Genomic DNA, 18,864 nt, shown 5'->3' with positions numbered 1-18,864 from the left:
TTGGCTTCCCTGTAGGGATATCCGTCCATGGCTCTTTCTTCCCACCTGGAAGGTTCGGAGGCCAGATAGACAGTTATTCAGCCTGTCCCCTGCCTTTCCTTTCTCTCCTTTGTGTAACCTCTGGAAGTGCCATTTCAATGCAACTGCATTATCAGCATCCCCCTCCTTATCATTTGATTGCAGCAACCTCAGGGACCACCCAATTTCATAGCTTTGTTTCTCTTCCTCTTGTGTTGGTGGTGTCTGGGCCAAGAGCCATAGGCAGAGACTCCCCTGGAAAAAAAACATAATACGGTGCCAGACTTTATTCTTTCTTGCTCAGCTCTGTGGAGCTGGAGAAAGAACAATGTGCCTTTTCTCTCCACACCCCCAAACATCCTCTGCTCTCCCTTTCTCTTCCCCCCTGGTTGATCCACCTATTCTTTACCTCCCCGCCCCTGTTGGCACTTGGTGCGTTGCAATTCCCACCTCGGAGTCTCAAAGAAAGGAAGCAGAGCTGTGAAACCGACTGGGCTGACCCACTTCCCATTGCTGGGTGGGGATGGCCTCAGTTCACAGCTTTTGGAAAGGAGAGGTTTATGTGTGTTTAACCCTCCCCTCCCTCTCCACCCAAAGAAAATAGTTTTTAATAATAATTTTCTCTAAGCTGCATTTCGAACGTACCTCTCGGTGGCAGCAAGCTGGTTTCCCTTTCTCGGAGGACTGCGCTCTCTGTCCTGATGTCATTTTTATGACTCTCCACAATAGTATTGCAAGAGCCCGTTGGAATTTGCTCGAGCACGGGTGGTATGCACAAGTGCTGGAACCAGCTTAAAAGTCACAGCCCCCACGGTGGAAAAAAGCAGTTTGTTCGTATCTCACCACGGTCCTAAAAATAGCCTTGATAGATAATAAAGAGTGGAAGATTGTTTTCAATGGGACTGAATGTACTGCATGCAGAAATTGCTGGGGAAGGTTCAGTGCTTTGTGGCATTCAGGTGGTCAGCCTTGGCGACAGCACTAGCCGACTTAAAAATCTGTGACTTTCTGCACTGTGACTAATTCTACCTTTGTTTATATTCATACATTTTGGCTGGAAATGAGGCAAATGTAGGTTCATTAGATGAAAACAAACACATGAGCCGACTTCCTGAAATCAAAAGAAATAGCTTTATTCTTTGATGAAAGTAAAGCTTTGTTGCTTATCCCATAAATGATGCTAGAAGTGACTCAGCAGACATGGAGATTTGATAGGGAAATGGGCACCTACTGCCTGCCATGCCCTTTGCCAGATGTTTAGACTTTGAGATGTTTTTCTGTATGTGATGGTCTTGATCTGCCTCTGTAAAAAGAAAATTCCACCCGTTTTGCTCTGCCCAGCAGCCAAGAAGCTTGTAAAGGAGGAGAGAATTTTCTCTTACAGATAGGACTGAATGTACAGAAACCTTTGCAACCGTCATCTTTTTGAAGTATTTATAGTTCAATTCAAGTTATTTGTACCAAACAAAAGCAAAGAAGCATACTGTGTTGCAAAATATTTAATAATCCCTCTACACCAGTTCAGAGAGTGAGTATAAATCCTCTTTGCAGCTAATGGAGACAGGTAATTTATTGCAGCCTTGAAGAGAGCGGCTTACTTCTCCGTGTGTCCTGCCCAGCAAACTCTGCAAGCTGACTCACGGAGGGATGGGAAGCCAAAAGCTCTGCTCCCTCTTTCCTATCTGCTTCTGGAAGGCAGAGCAGCGGTGGAGCAGGGACTGTGCTCCTGTAGAGCTGTTTGGGAATGCCTGGCAATATTGGAGGTACACAACCCCCTGCTTTCTCTCCCCTGTGCCATACGTTTTGGAGAGGGTATTCTCTCCGCCTGCTTCTGAGCAGAGGCTGGTACCAGAACTGGTTTCAGTCCATCTCTGGTGCTCTTTTCTCCCCCTCTAACCCTGCCTAGGGGACCATGTTGCCATCAGAGCTACTGAAGAGATACCGAGGGTGTTCCTGTTGCGTACAGCCAGCATTGATCCCCAGAGGGACCATCACATGGCCTAGTTTTGAGCTGTGACCTTGGTGCTTATGCATATATTTAACTTTATATGTGTGAGCTATCCCACAAAAGTCAGTGGCCTGCTCACATGTGTGAAGTCAAGCATGTGCTAAAGTGTTTTGCCAGGTTGGATACCGTGTCTATAGGGGCTTTGGGTGAACTTGAACCTGTTTTGTTGGGGTGAGAGGCTTTAGATTTCATTATTAAGAATCTGATATGTTACTCTGTCTGAGTGGAAGGTCTTGGAGTTATCTGAAATTGTCATTAAGACAAGAAGCTAGGAAAAATACAAATTCCTCCACTAGTAAAGTTACTAAAAATACTATAATTAAATTATCTAAGTCTTAAAACCAGTAAAATATATTGAGAAAGTGTGGTAGAGGTATAAGTACAGTGTTTCTGAGAGTACCGAAGGGACTAACAGCACTTTCTCTGCAGATCTTGAGCTGGAATATTTGGAGTAGTTAATGTGGCTGATGTAAAAAAGCATGTTGCGTTTGCCCTACTCTTGATTCATAGGCTGTGACCCTTAATAAATATTGATGTTGTACACAGTCAAGCTGTTGCTTTCAGAGAAAGCAAGGAAAGTAAGGAGGCAGGCAAACAAGAAAGAAAAGGACCTAAAGAATGAACAAACAAGTTCTTTCATAAGGTATTTCTCAATTGAGATTATTTCTTTATTAGGCTTAAGTTCTTCAGGTTCATCATGTACTGTATCTGGCAGCAGTCCTATAAGTGCAGTTTTGAAAAATGGAGCCAGCTCTGTCTGGTGTTAAAAGCATAAGCACGCTTTGAAAATGTATTTTCTGGAATATATTTCCGAGTAAAATACATTTCATGAAAGAAATTCCATTATTGATATTTTAGAATACCTGGAAGAGAGACTTGTTTTAGAGCCTGAACAGCGAGGGATCTTATTTTGCTCAGAGAGATGAAAACAATAAAATATATAATAAATACCTAAAATGTGATCATAACTTGTAACGTTTCCATGAAATACTAAAAAAACCCCCAAAACTGGACTGCTTTCTTGTTTGTGTTGTTTTTTTCACATCAGTAGATTTAAGCCCAAGTGCCCTTGCTGACATGGTCTGAGCAGACTGATGCAGGTGAAAGACGCTTGACTGGCAGAAATCCCTTTCTTGGGGGAGAGAAGAGCTGGAACGAATGCTGTCCCGCTGCTCTGCTAATCCTGCTTTGGGATGCCGCATCTGACGGTGACAGTCCGCTGACAGCGATCGCTTGCTCTTTGGCCTTTCGGACCAGGTCACCAGCAAGGCTGTGCACTCTTGATAGCCTTTGAGATGTGGAGCCTATCCACTTGGGGATTGTGCAGGCTGCCAGGCAGACAGCGTGGGGTAAAAAGTATTTGTTGAGATGCCTTCGAACCTTTCACTTCCCCAAGGTTCTTTTTGAGGGGAAAAATAGCAGTTGAACATGGGGAAGGGTATCAGAAATCAGCCTTCAATAATCAGATGGTTTGTTGAGCAAGGCAGTCCTGTGGTGGGTTGCACAGTTTGTGAGGGAGAGGCAGGCAGCGATTTCTGAGATGCTACTGTCCTTGTTTCCTTTAGGAGTCATGTCAGCTTTCCGTTTCGATTTCCTCATCTCCTAAAAGTGGATGAATAGTGCTGCTTCACCACTTGCCTCCCAAGGTTTAATTAATAAATGGCTGCACTCTGCTTTGAGCGTGCTCGTGTGCTATGCAAATAGACAGTGATATTATTTCATTAGTATGTGTGAGCGTCTGAAGCCTTGCTCCAATATGAAGGGCTAGTACTGGTAATGTACTGTGCCCTGGTTAAGGGGTATTGCCTCTTCCACAGCACTTTTGCTGTTTGTCAGGGTTGCAGGGGATGGTCTGAGCGTGGGCAGGTGGAAGCTTCGCAGGAGCCAGCTGCCCTGGCTCCATCGACATTTGCTGAACTTAAGGTAGTTCACACCTGCCGATTGTCTTTCCTTGTTTCCAGGTGCCGGTCACTGTGATCTGAAGTAGCTGAGGGAGGGAAGAGAAAGTCGTTAATGTTAAAATCTGAGAGATGCGTTCAGCATGCGTTCTTTCCTTATGTTGGGATGAGATCTCGCAGCCTGGATGTCACTGACAAAATCCCAAGTACTTCGGCTGGGCTGCTGAATTCTACTCCTGCAACTGGGAAGTGATGTTTTCAGGAGAGCTTGAGTACTATCTTCAGAATTTGGTTAAACTTTTAGGAATAGCCTTTATAAATTAAGGCTCCTAGATGCCTTAACCACTTTTCAACGCGGGTTGTGAGACTGTAAACTCTCTGGTCCTGTTGAAAAATATGTTCCCAGGCAACACATCTGTTTGCATTTGAAGATTAATCCAAACATTAATTTACAGAGTGCCGCCCCGCTTTTCAATCACATTTGCATTTTTGTATCTAAAAATATATGTTTTCATATATGCAGTTATTCCATGGAGGCCATTTGCAGTAATTATGTATAGACGTACAAAAGTCCTGTCTGTGAAGCACAGAGTCAAGTTAGTAGGAGATTGGCATGCCCTCTGGGGTGCCGTTATTACTTTACCAGCCAAGAATGGTGAAGAATTTGCTCCCCGTTGTATATTTGACAATGAAACCCTTCTTAAATTCTTCCTCAGAGCCAAGTACAAGACTGTCTTTTAATAAAAAATGTGTTTTTACCCATGTCTATATTTATTTCTTGCAGGAATGCACATGCTGCTCCAAGAGCCACCCACATCCTTCTTGTATACATGGTGTATTTGCATTTGCAGGCTGTCCCAGTGCAAACATGGGAAGGGGGACAGATCCAACCTCATCTTTAGTGTTAGTTGCTTTCTCCATCTCTAGAATTACTTGGACATTATCTTGATCACTCATTCAATTAAGATCCGTTGTATTACCTTTTCTAGAAATAGGTGCCCTGTAGATAAGACCATAGTTACATTGTTGCTTTTAAAATCTCTATCCCAAATGTCTGGGTCAAGAGGAAGAAAAGAACTGTTTTGGTTTTAACATGGAAATCAGTTTGTCCCTTGAGTTTTGCTTTTTGTTCTGCTGTCCCAAAGTAGGGTAGCACTTGAGCGTGAGCTTAATTTTAAGCATGTGCTGAAATCTTTGGGAATTCGAGGGGATGGGGCATGTGCTTAATGCTTTTTTGAACAATGTTGCTTTTCAGAGTTGAAGGCTTTGTAGGAAACCTGATCCTTTAAACTAGCTCCTGTTTAGGTACATTTCAATTTTATAATATTGTAAGTTTTTCCCTTCTTTCTTCAATATCCTTGATGCTACATCATATAATGAAAACGATACTGGTCATGCCACTTGCAATTACTGAAGTAGGCAGTGAAATTATTTTTTTCTGAAGGAACTAGGGAAATCACATAAATCACAGATTTACAAATGTTTTCCCAGGAGAGGCCCCAGTAGTTGGCTGCATAGAATGACAAAAGTTTTGTTTACCCATAAAAGGGTGGTCATCTCAGCAGGTCAGTGATGTTTTTCAAAGACGTATTGTTGATTTTAAAGTAGCTGGTAATTTATTCCTTGAACTCTGACTTACAAAAATAAAGCAGGGTAAATATTGAGTATAATAAAGGCTGTGCTGCCATTCAGTATGCACAATGCCCTCACCTTCCCTCTCCCACCAGCTTCTCTCCATTGTTGGCTTCTGCATTTCTCCTAGGGCATGAGCTGACCTCGGTGATTATTTATGGCGTTGTTCAGATAAGCCCTTTTTTCACAGGCAACACACATACACACACTCACAAGGGCTGTTATAATTTGAATTTATATTGCAAGTTCAGCTATCACTTCCTCTGTTCCCACCCTGCCTTTTGGAAAGATACCCAGTCACACGATGTGCTTGAAAAAAGGTTGCTGATTGAGGAAGGATGCAGGAAGGATATGGTTTTGCAGTGATTGCATAAGTGCCGTGTAGGGCCTGAAAGCCTTGGGTTTATATGAGGACGAGTTTAGATGTGAATTTCAAAGATTTATTTCTTCTGATTTTTAAATAAGTCCTAACTCCTGAGCAATTTGCCTGCTTTAGAGAACTGTGGAACAACCCGTGTTAATGTGATACTCTGTGTATTAATGTGGGCAAATATAAATGTGTAATCAGCACCCTGGATTCCCTATCAGAGATCTCAACTGTATTTCGGAGAAATTGTCTCCAAAGCTTCTATTTGAAATTGTCAGATGCAATCATGTCTAAGCAAATGTACTTGCCATCGAAATCTTTTGGGAGTTTTGCCATTTGCCTCAGATGGAGAGTACTTAGGCTAACACAGAGATCCTTCCAAAAGATGCTGTGTTCCCTCTCAGTGAAGTCCTAAGACCTGAAGACCCTAAAACTTCATGTCACCCATTACTGTAATGAGAGTGTATTTATTGCTATAAAATGTAGGAGCTGGGGCATGGAGGATTGTATTTTAAAGCTTTGTTTTGGTCATTCCATGTCCTGCCAACATCTAACATCTGTATTTATTTTTTGAACTCTCCTTAATGGATTATGTGCATCTGTTCAGTTCCAAGAATAATGCTTGATTTCCTGAATTTATAGGTTGCAATAAAATCCATTCGTAAGGACAAAATTAAGGATGAACAAGATATGGTTCACATCAGACGGGAGATTGAGATCATGTCATCCCTCAGCCACCCTCATATCATCACCATATATGAAGGTTAGTGAATGCGATTCTCTTCCCTGACTGCTCTGTTACGTTCTTGCAGACCTGATATTCATGTTTCTTGAGATCATGCACCAAACAAGCCCCTACTCCTAGTGTAACCGATCCCTTACCAAAGAGATTGTTTTGAGCACTACCTTCCCTCTGAAGCACCAATGTTTCGTGGATGTATAACCCTTTGCCTGGAGGAGCTTCTTCATGTGTGAGTTATGTGCTTTGTCCATGGCAGGTGGGAAATCATTGCACATATCACCTCATCTCCTTGCTCCCGTTGGACAGTTCAGTTTAATTTCACCCTCACTCACGCACCAGCCTGATGTCCGTTTATGACCCCAGCCTCTAAACCAGTCCTTTTATGCTTTATTTTCCCTGGACTGTACAAGACCAGTCTTGTCTGCTTTTTAGGCCTTTGGTCCTCCCTTACCTGCCAGTTAGTCTTGTTGGTTCTGCCATTGCTGTTTTCCCCCTGAATCCCAGCATCTGCTTCCTATCCACCTCTGCACGCTTTCCTGTCAGTCTGTCGCTGGCTTATCGTTCCTGTTTCCTTATCCTGTCTTCCTTCTCTAACTCCTTTCTTCCTGGGACACAGCTGGGAAGCCTGCTAATTCCTGCCTCTGGGAGCTGCTCCCTGGTCCTACAGCAAGGAGCAGGAAGCCAGGGGCATTCCTCCCTGATTTGCCTGTTTGTTTATATATTTATAGAGTGTCACTCTAGTAAAATCTCCTCCTCCTTCCTTCCTTCCTCAAGGAACATCCCAGCTAGAGCTAGAGCTGGGATGTTCAGGCCGGGTACGTGCTAAAAGACACCGGCCAAGAGGTCTGTTCCTGCGGTGGCATGGTGGACCTGGGATGTGGATTCCAGAGGTTTGGAGGGACTTGGGTCGGGCAGCCTTGTCCCCGGGGATCACCTCTTTCCTTATGTGCAGAACAGGCAGCCCGAATTTAGCCCTACGTATTTACATACCTGTGAGGTAAATGTGCAAGGTGATGATATGTATATGGCAGCTTCGCTCTGAGAGTTGATATGACTGATTAAAACAAGGGCTGGCTTGGCGTACTGTTACAGTATCGCATATTGAGTTATTCAAAAGCATGTTCTTGTACTTGAAAAGAGATGAATATCTGTCTTTTTATTGAATAAACTCATAACAGGATCTGGGAACAGAAAAGGGGAGGGATGCTGTGTCAGCATGTGGGTTGCAAATGGAACAAAAGTTATTTCAAATGTGCACGGGAACTCGGAAAGAAAAAAGATTAAGCATGCTGCGGTCCTTTGACCAATTGCCCTTCTCGTCCTTACTTTAAATAGTTTTTACTGAGTTAAAACATTCGTAAAAGTTAAAAAGATTACAGCATTTTTAAGAAGCAGACAATAAAGTCCCGTGGGAGCAAAACTTTGCCCTCTGGCCCCATGGAGGGAGGAGCAGTGCTTCTGCAGCAGAGCCAGTCCAGCTCCACGATGGAGGGTTCGTCCTGTCTGCAGGAGGGCAAGCACCTATGGCAGGTGATCTTATGGTCCCCTTGTTGTCCGTCAGCCAGCAGCAGCACTTTGCAGTGACAAACCTGGAGGCAGTTTTTCTCTCATTTCTGGGAAATTTTCCGGTCTGTTACTGGTTTGTTTCCTTTTCTTTTTCTAGAAAGCAGAGCAGCCTTTTATGGCTTCTGATGTTTAATTCCTGGCCTGAAGGGATGGGCAGTGGAAGTCAGCTTCTTGGTTGGACTGTAGTTCATTGGAAGGAGTTACGTCGAGCAGAGCTATAGCAGCTATACAGCTCATCCAACCTTTCCAAGCAGAGTCAGTATTTGGCCTTTAGCAGCCAATGCTCTAACTTAGATATTGTAGCAGTGGGAAGACGTGTGGTTGTGCAGCTGAATCCAGAGGAGCAGTTACATACTGCCCAGAGATGAGGATGTGAGCTCAGGGATCCTTAAGCGTGTGCTTCATTTTAAGCTGAAGAGTACTTGTAGTGAAGTTAAGGGACTACATCTAGGACTGAAGTATTTGTATCCTCTTGAAGTCGGATTTTAAACACATGGCTATTCCTCTTGAGTGATGCATAAAGAGTGATAATATTGCTATCCTCTGACAAAAAATGTTGAAGTTATTCAGTCCTCAGGGATGGGCTTAATCTCACCAAATTTAAGCCATCCAACATTTAGACAGTTGGTGTACGCTAGAAGTCTAGTTTCCCTCTCTACTCAAGAGAGATCAGCATCTACACAGGGTGGTTTGCTCCCTCCTGGGAGACATTTTTTCAGATAGGTGGGATAAATGACTTACTGGAGGCTCCTGTTGGCTATAGAAAGAGTCTAGCTGACTAACTTAGATCAGATGCTTAACTTTTAAACTGAAGCTACCCCACAGATATTTTTCTCCTTTCTCACTAATTTTTACTGTAAGTTTTCAGACTGCCACTGCATGTCTGACAGCGCTTTCTGTAGGTGCCAGGTTGCACAGATCTACCTAGCATGGACAATCCTGTATCTCCCTGTAGTATCTTTGAAAGCTCTTTGTATTGCATTTGCAAACATGTGTTTTCCTTAAGTAGGATCCTTGTTTACGTATCCTTTTGACCTGCCTGCTTAAAAGCAATTAACCTCTGAATTTGTCAACTTGATGTAAACACAAGCTTATCTTTTTTTTTGATACTGAGAAAATCTAGATGTGTGGAAACAAAGCTTTCCAGTTTAGAGATATTTTTTTGTAACCTAATCAAAAGGCACATACCTTGCCCGTTACTGTGAGGGCAGACATACAGTTGTGACTCCAGAGAAATTCCATCCTCTCAGCAGGGCTGTAATTGGCAATCTGTCGAGTGCGGCTGTGAGGGAAGTGCTCTTTCAAGTGACTTTAAACTCCTTGAAAGGGACTGGATAAATGAAGCTGGCTTTGCTAGCAGTGTTCTGATTTCAGCACATAAATTTTAATTTATAGAATAATGCCTCTGTCCATTCATCTGTCTGTCTCCCCTCCGCCCTTCCCCTGCCCTATTTCTTTTTTTGCCTTGAAAACTCCAGGATTTGATAATAAAGCCTTTGAGAGCTAACATATTTTTCCAGGGGTAGCCTGAGTGCAAAATCTATCTCATCTGGCAATACTTTATAAAAGTTAAACCAGGGAAAGAGCATCGGGCTTGATTCTGCAAACATTTAAACATGTGTTGGACCAATCATGAGAGTGAAGTTATGCTTGGTACATTCAGGAGTGAGCTCTTGAGTCTTTGTAGTGTGAAATATAGTGCCTATGTTGAGTGTTTCTGTGCAGGAAGAGTTGTTCTTGGTCAGCATAACCATACAGAAAAGTCTGCCCATTTGCAAAATGCTCTTAAAAATGAACAGATTATTAGCTAACATGTTTGTAGAAATAGTTTAATGAAGATATTCCCTGAAGAATGAATAAATACTAGGATCACAATTTGGTGCCCATGGAACACGATGGCATTAACGTGAACAAGTAACTGAAGGAAAGCATGTGCTGAAGTGCTTTGTTGGATTGAGGCCAGGATGCTTAGAACAATGCTGGACCCTTCACAGCAACAAGGCACAACAAATGGATTTCCCATGTAAGAGGGACTTCTTCTTTTTTAGGTTGCATTTTTGGTACTCTTAAGAAAAAGCACAGAGATTCTCTGTCATGTATCTACCAGTCCACAATGACTTGAGCTAGGTTGCATGCTTTGATTAATCAGGAAACTGGTTCAGCCCTTCTGTACTTTCAAATCCCAAAGGCAACGGAAGAAGATCTGACAGTGTGTAACGGTGGTGGTATGGTGTTCCAGCACACTCATCTTACTTGCCAAATACGTGTTCAATCTCACACTTTGTGCCAGACTTGATGCAACAAAAAGCAAATGCACGCTCGGTGTTTCAGACACATGCAGGCCTGTCTCCAATGCAGGGCTCCTTGAGCTGTGTCATTCAAGCCACCGTGTGGTCAGCAAAAGCAGCCACGTTGCCAAAAACATGCCTGGGTGGTAGCTGGCAAGGTGCACGGATGCAAGCCGTTGCTGACAAACTTCGTCCCCCCGCCCAGCAGCACCAGCTCAGGCAAGTGTCCCCCCCATCGGCTGCGATGCGCACCCCCGGATGGGGCAGGCAGCCGGGGACCAAGGTGGCAGCTCCCACCGTCGGCGGGTTTGTGCGTGGGCACAACAGAGTTACGTGTCTCAGGCTGACAGCGCTGGGGAGGCAATCCCAAGCCTCTGCTATCTCCTGGTTTTCAGACGTAATCAAAACAAACTTTGGTGCCTAATGACTTCATCCCTTCTGTGTGCAAAACACCTGAAAAGGTCAAAAGTCCCTCAAAACATCACGTGGACGACTGGGCTTTAAACAAGAATGATGAAAGTTGGAAAGCTGGAATGATTCTTTTTTTTTATTTAGCTGAGAGAAAGTACTTCAGCAGTGACACTCCTTAACCACATTTCCAATAGATTTCCTCTCATTATGTAGGCTTTTGACCTTTGAGTGCTTTATTCCCATTGTTTTCAGTTGATAATGTCCAAGAACATCAAGTAATATTTCAAGAGTCTGGAGATAGTAATGAAACAAGTATAAACAAACTTAACTCTTTAGTTACCATAGACCACCTTTATGAATTTCCTGTCATTCAGGGTGATCGCCTAAACAACACTTTGTTGGATGTGACATAACTCAAATGTGTGAGATCACTGGCAGGTCCAACTGAGATGTCAAAATGATTGCAAGCAATGATGAAATTTATTTCTATCTTCCATTTACACAGTCCTCCCACTGCAATGTAAATGTTTGCTTGTCTGAAGTTCCACAGCAGTTTGTAATCACAACTGAAAAAAAAAAGGGGAATTAGCTCTTGTATTCTTTGCTGAAACAAAAGACAATTAGTGTAACATGGTATTGTGGCTGAATTAGCAACTCTCATTTTTCCTTCCTTTTTAAAGAGTAGACCATCAAAACCTGCGTATCCTCAGTCTCATTCTCTGAGAAACAACCTCAGCAAGGATAATGGTTCTTGTTCTGATTTAACCTCCTCACTGGGGAGTAAATTCTAGCATGCTGTCTGATTTAAAATGATTATTGCACGATCTTAATCATTCCTTTAATCTAAGAAGAGGTGCAGTTAGGCTGAATAAGGCCATAATTTAGGAAAACAATTTAAGACAAGCTTAGCTTTAAAACACATATTTTATATCTCTCTATCTTCAATTATAATTAAGCATATGCATAAATTTATGCATATGCATACACGTGGTTTTCTACATTGGCCCTTGGATATTTCATGTCTGCTGTATGCTCTATTAAAAAACAGTCATAAAATAATAATAATATAAATACAAAAACCAAAATAAAAAATAGGCCAAGGGACTGTAAAACTTTCAAAGCAGTCAAGAACACAGAAGACGCATCGGGCTGAATTTCTAAGGTAAAAAACACTTTTCAATACTCACATGTCTTTTTGAAGAATAATTCGAGCCTTATTACACAAGTGAGGTAATTGGGTCATACATGACTTTTCTGAATGAAAAGGTTATTCTAGTCTGCATCTCCAAAATTAAAAACAAACTTGCTTGTTCTTTTGATTTGGCTGACCTTTAATAAAAGAGCATTTTGTAGCAGTGGAAAGGTACTTCTGTCTGCGGCTGTTAGGAGAGTAATAAAAATACCGCTGAATGGAAAGACACCAGATGGAAGGAATGTCAACATACTGGAACTAATTTAGGAGATTGCTCTGATAGAGAGCAAAGGCATGAGGAGAATTCAAATGGTTCCAGTGCGAAGAGATTGGCCGCCCCTCTTAAACTAACAAACTAAAATCCTTACCCCAGGGTTACATGTAAACCAAATGGAATCAGCCCACAAAGGGGGAGTGACATGGGGGGGGGGGGGGGAAATCCATGCCCCCCTCAGCACTCACTCTGACTTTAGCATCCTGTAAGCTTGGAGGAAGGACAAAAGCATTCTGCTTTGCTTTGCTTTTTGAATTTGGTAGTAAGTCCAAAGCAAGTTGTCCCAATAGACAGGTGTACAATGTACTATTAAATCTTTTTGACTGATGTTTGCAAAACCACACCTGTGTGGGATTTTGACACTTTTAGGGTGAAGTCCATCTTAGCATTTAAGAGGGATAGTGAGTATGTTCATCCAGTGTCAAACTTGCCCTGTGAGTTCCAGTGACGGTGACTTTGGTGTAGCTAAAGGGAAGAATTTAGCAGTAGGGTTGAAAAGAAGAGTGCTGATCAGCAAGAGGTCCCTACGCAACCAGTGCTATTTGGAAAATGGAAAGCTGTAGATAGAAGCTGAGTTCATCATTTCATGGCCTCTAAATATAAATAAGTGGAGAGATTATATCCAAGAATTATTGCTATCGTAGAACAGTCTGTGAAAGAGACAGATTGTTGATGTTACAAAATGTACTTTGTCTCAGATATGTCTTTGGTAGTGAGAAGTGAAGTTCTTTCCCAGTTTCACATTTATTTTCTTCAATGAGCTCTGAAGCCAGCAGATTTGGTTTCAATTATCAGCCTGGAAATATAGAACCTTCTTTCTGTCATTTAAAAAAAAAAATAAACAAACACGTTAGAGTTAAGGGGGGGAGTTTAAAGAAAAGCTGTAAGAAATCTTTCTTTGACCACAGCATCTTAAGCACCATTTGCTGCTTGGGTAGAGAGCTGCTCTTAGCCTCTGCTAAGGCTCTTGGGGTGAACAGACCAAGCCCAAACAAGCTTGTAGCCCACTGGAAAATGCTGTTTCTCCACATTGCCGTGACCCATGTCTTAGTACGTTAACACAGTCCTATTGCTCATCTCCTGAGCATGCAATTACACCATTCCTCAGACCTTGTGGTACATCCCGGTCCTTGCTTTCTGGTTCCCGATGTGCTCTCACAGTGCTGTCCCTCCAATGCTGTCCTCTCCTGCGGCCAGGTGGAAGCGTAGCCATCTCGGAAGTCAATCCTTCATCTTGCAGGCTCTGTCTCCAAAGGAGTACAATTGTTTTGCAACCACTACCCTGCACCACTTGACCGCTATGGCTGAGGTAGTGCAGCAGCCCTCCCACAACACCAAGGTCTTGCTGCAGCTCTCTCAACATAACTCAGCTTCCAGAGTGGTGGAAATAAACACAGTGGCTCAGAAATAAATGACACACAGCCTGTAGCAAGCATTTCTCCTGCTGCTCTCTCCTCTAATATGTGGAGCTCATGCCTCGTATCTAAGCAACCCCCATCTCTTGATTTGTGATTGACAGACCATCTCTCCTGCTGCCACGTCTGGGTGTTGATACTGACAGTTCTCCACTTATTTGGCCAGCTGTTTGCAGAGTATCGATGGTTTGAAAGAAGCAAGAGCAGCCCCACCTTTGTTATACATAACCTCCCTCCTTCCCTTGACCTTGGTTAGGGTTTAGGAACAGGCTCGTACGACACGGCTGTCCCATCGGTAGCAAGCTGCGGGATGTTCCTGGGGTGCAGCATCCTGCCAAAGCCGTGCTTCTCCGTCGGCAGTAGCTGCAGCCGGGGCTGAGGCACACTTCTAGGCGGGGGTGAGTTTCGGAATGAATATGCAGTAGGATGGCAGGTAATAAATCATCCGCAACAAAAACAAAGAGTGAACCAAGCAGTCCCAGAAGCTATATGGAGGCAATCCGTCCGTCATCAGCCTGCAGGTTACAGCCCAGGTGTTAACAGGGCAGTATATTTATTACCTCATTATTATTTGCAGTAAGTCAATCCAGCCTTTAATTAATGCCCTCCTCTCTTCCCCCAGCCGTTGGCCACAATGCCTTCTTGGAGCATATGTTTATAAAACTTCATACTGTGCTCAGAAGGGAAATTCAGAAGTGTCTATATGAAGCCTGCCTGGCATCCTAACTACTACTGTGAAAATTCGTGGTGTGCGTGGCTGATGGTCTGAGACTTGCCAGAATGCCACCTTGTCATGTGCCTGATAGTTTTGACCGCTGAATTCCTCTTTAAGATTTGTGTGTATAGACATAAATCCTATTGCCTTTCCACTCCTTCATCCTTCAGTGGCAGCTCTCATTTAAGACGTTTCTGTCCTCTGTTCAGTTCCTTCTCTGCAGGAAAGTAGCTGCGTGCTCTCTCATGAGATTCAGCTGATACAATAGGGGTGCTCTGAACTGAAATGATGCAGTTGTAAAAAAAATACCTCCCACTTCCCTGGAAGAAAAATAGATTCTCCATTCACCTCTGCTCCTTGATGAAGAGATAAATTGCTGTATAATTCTGTAATCGTTTAGCTACGATAATGCTGAGGAGGCGTCTGTAATGTCATCTAAGTCCAAGGGTAGTGTCCTTCTCACAATGCTCCCTCGTGAAGAAAAAGAGTGTGCCAGTTTGTCCTGAGTGTGCTGGTAAACTGAAACCTGAATACCAATTACTGGGATGCTTCTATTCTCATTGATTCTAGTGCAGTTTTGTGAAAAGAATTCAGAATTTGGAACAGTGATTTATGCTTTCCTAAATTCAATTTTAAGGTATTATCTCAGTTTCCTAGAGGGCATAAGAGAAAATTTGAGATGGGAATTACCTTTAAATGCACATTCCTCCAAACCAAGTGCTTTCCATGTCACTTCTGTAGAAATGAAGGAAAATATGTCTGGATCAGGACTTGTATTAATATGGCAAATTTTAGTCCAAAAAAATTAGATTTTAGAATTTAAAACTTCAGAACATCAAGGATGATTTGAGAAAGCTCTCGTGACTGAGTGATGAAGGCAAAACTTTAATACAAACACAGGCTGGAAGAATGCTCCATCGTAGCATGGCTGTTACTGCTGTTATTATCACCATTAGCACCGAACACTTGGTAAGGCATCAGTGGTCAGGGCAGCGGGGTGGGAAGAGCCGAGAGCCCCTTCGCCCCCATCTGTGCCCCTCTGGTGAGGCAAATGTTCCCCTGAGCTCCGGGTGGTCCTCAGCTGGTACTGCTTGGAGTGTGCACTCCCATGAGAGTCCACTGAGACCAGTGGTGCCATGTGGCATCTTCACCTATATGTGCATCATATAATAACCCCTAACTCATTGAATCACCTGTTTTTTTGGGGGTTAGGGATTGTGAGTTGGTTTTTTTGCTTTGTTTTGTTTGTTTTTTTTTAATTCAAATCAAATAAGAGTATTTTTAGTGGTTTGTCTCAGCTTACTGCAACTATTTCTTTTTGCCTTCCTAAACAACCCTGTATCTAACAAGCCTTTCCAAGCTTAGCGAAACAAATGTGTATGTTACTGCTTTATTGGTAACACATCACAGCACTTCCCTATATGACACAGGGCATGTTCAGTTTTTCCCAGACAATATCAGTCTGTCATTCTTGGAGAGGATACTGTAAGTATAATCCATCCAGAGACAGCTCTTCCAGTTTCCGAAGTTTATTGCTAATGAGGATGCACATAGGATGTAATCACTGGCAGGAGCCTCTGCTTCGGGGTACAGTGAGGCCAGCAGACACGTACGCGGCCAATTTTATCTGGCTGTTCGCTCTCCCTTTTATCAGAGCTGTTTGGCTGGGGTTCAGGGGTGTTAGACGGAACTGCAGAGGCTTTGGCTTGTACAGTTGAGTGACAAGGTGTGAGAAGACATGAGACAAAGCCTAAGAGCAGCAAATATCTGCGTGTTGAGAGAGGTAGCTTCGCATTTCAGTGCAAAAGCTGAAGTTGTTTATTTTGTTGGGTTTTTTTAAAAACACTAAGGACTACTGGCTCAGCTTTGCTAAAGAGATAGAGGAAGGCATCATTCCAGTAGGGCTGGTCACAGCTAGCATCCGTTTGTAATAACCCCTGTAACCTCATTAATTTGCAGATGCTTTGCTGCCAGGGTGACCTAGCCTCAGCAGGCTGCTGCCACAGATAAAGAGAAAAGGAAAATCACCATGCCTTAATATGAGCAGTGGTTATTTATGGCAGGTACAGGAAGTTTCCAGTGGGTTGCAGTGGATTTTAGGTGTCAGAGGGGAAAAACTATCTAGCAGTCAGGGCATTATGGCAATTCGAGACTACTCACAGTCTGCTTTTCTAGATTAATTGTTTAGTTATCTGTAACTCCCAGTGAAGTCCTTGACAGCATGTGGCACAGAGTATCCTCAGCCCCAATGAACATTCAAGTTGTGATGTGTAGTAGATGAGTGTTCCTTGCGCTGCTTACGTGGGAGTTACGCATTGCTGCCGGCTCTGTGCAAGTGGCAAAGGACCTATCTACAGCATGCAGTGGGACATGCGGTGGAGGCAGGAGATAAGTAAAGTTGAGGATGGGTTGGGTGCATGAGACAGGGTGCAGAGCCATACTGATAAGAGCTGTACAGCTCCGGAGACACTGCAGACACTGCTAGCTCAAGTGTCCATGCCCACCATGCCGTTGCACAGAGCTGAGCTGGAAGAGGACATGCACATCGACTCACTTGTTGGATTTTGATGGTAGGTGAAAGCCAACCAACAGTCATTATAAGCCAAATGGCAATCCTGTATGAACCAGTCGTTGAAGACAGAGTTTGTTATGCCTTCTGTTAACCCTTTCCAAATGACATAAGAGCTCCTGTTTCCTTCTGTCCTCTGGCCTTGAGAGGACTACTGGTAAGAGGCAGTCCCTGTTAGAGTGGGGGTTAGTATTCAGGTGTTGCTGGCACAAGTGTCCACCTTACCTCATTAGGATCAAGTTGACTTTGCCACCCAGTGACCCCATTTTATAGAGGCAAAGAGCTTCTTTTGTATAGCCATATCGAACTGAAGATAGCCTCAGCTTCCTTCTCTTGGTCTAAAATGTTGTCATATTCCTCTGGAAAAATTTAACTTTGGAACTTGCTTTTTGCAGTGGGGTTGGCAGTACATCTCTCCAGGCTGCAGTGATGATATAGGATGTGTTCAGTCGTCCTGAGTCTTCTTCACTCTTTAAAGCATCAGTTTTCAAACCTTTGAATCAACTGTGGTGTTTTTTCTTTTCTTTTGTCCTGTGCAGTGTTTGAAAATAAAGATAAGATTGTGATCATCATGGAGTATGCAAGTAAAGGAGAGTTGTATGATTACATCAGTGAAAGGCGGCGATTAAGCGAGAGAGAGACAAGACACTTCTTTCGACAAATAGTCTCTGCTGTACATTACTGCCACAAGGTGAGCAAAGGATATTAAAAAATGCTATTTGAAGGCTGATTAGTGACTTATATATTTCAAAGCATGTCTGAGGCAACAGCATTCACAATTAAGTATCACAGCATGTGATTATATCAGTACAACGGGAGATCTTCATTAAAAGTGCTACCGTAGTTCACTGACTGTTTTTAAAGACTAAGGTTGTTTTCCTGTGTTATGGCAGATACCAGCCACTCCCTTACATTAGCCCTACATTGCATTTTTGCCTTGGAAATAATTCTCCTGACATTAAAAAAAAATATTAACAATATTAACTAGAAAAGGTATCCTGTAGAACTTCTACAATATTAATATTAATGCATTCAAAGGAATGATAGTTTGCAATTTGAATATGCAAGTGAACAACTTTAGAATAGCAGATAAAATATATGAAAGAAAAAAGCCAAGAGAAAGGTATGAGTGTTCATGCATGAGCTTTAGCATGTACTCATTCTGGATAAGCAAAAGTAACTTTTCCAGATGTAGCAAGAGCACTAGAAAGATACCCTTTGCTAATGACTTTATCCATCGTGGTACCCACTAGAATGACAGTTTAAGCAATTAAACCCAAGGTAGCTGGCTGGCTGTCATCATGGACCTTTTATCCCTGCTTATGAGCCATCTGCGTAGAGCCAAAACTTGCATGAGGCTAAAGGCAACGAGCAGCTAACATTTTTTAATTTGAATTCTTAAACACTTTAATCTCCACTTGAATTCTGATGAACAAGGGAGGTTTTCAAAGTCCTCATTGCGCAGTGCTGAAAAGCTGCAGTGCCCTTCCCTGTGCAGTTAATTTTTACCAAATTTCTTTAAAGAAGGCTCTGACCTAAACCCAGCTTGTTTGCTTCCATCCCTAACATTTACAGTCCTTTAGGATTATAACTCCCCCGATCCACGTGGCTGCACTTTGGAGGAATGAGGGCTTTTGTAAGGACTAACGTCATTGACAGATATTGTTTTCTGGTGCCTGGGAAGAATATATTGCTTTCACGCAGTGGGGGCAGGATCTAGGCTGGAATTAAGTTCCGAAAAGACACCCCCCTGCCCTCCATCCCCCCCC

The 18,864-nt window shown here is 43.0% G+C and overlaps 1 protein-coding gene across 4 annotated transcripts in view; it reads left to right on the top strand.

Annotated features, from left to right (window-relative positions):
- Positions 1–18,864, top strand: part of NUAK1 (NUAK family, SNF1-like kinase, 1) — a 49,077-nt gene that overhangs the window by 18,305 nt on the left and 11,908 nt on the right. For 2 of the 4 annotated variants that reach the window (XM_010585338.1, XM_010585339.1), the window contains 2 exons: positions 6,566–6,686; positions 17,635–17,786. In XM_010585338.1, coding sequence (XP_010583640.1) covers positions 6,566–6,686; positions 17,635–17,786 — 273 coding nt within the window. Of the gene's footprint in view, positions 1–6,565; positions 6,687–14,152; positions 14,210–16,981; positions 17,097–17,634; positions 17,787–18,864 lie in introns of those variants that run through there. The other 2 variants (XM_010585341.1, XM_010585340.1) reach the window with 2 other exon arrangements.

The sequence above is a fragment of the Haliaeetus leucocephalus genome, unplaced genomic scaffold (assembly GCF_000737465.1).
Source record: "Haliaeetus leucocephalus isolate CR32 unplaced genomic scaffold, Haliaeetus_leucocephalus-4.0 Scaffold101, whole genome shotgun sequence".
Lineage (NCBI taxonomy): Eukaryota > Metazoa > Chordata > Aves > Accipitriformes > Accipitridae > Haliaeetus > Haliaeetus leucocephalus.
This window is presented reverse-complemented; position numbering and strand designations above follow the sequence as displayed.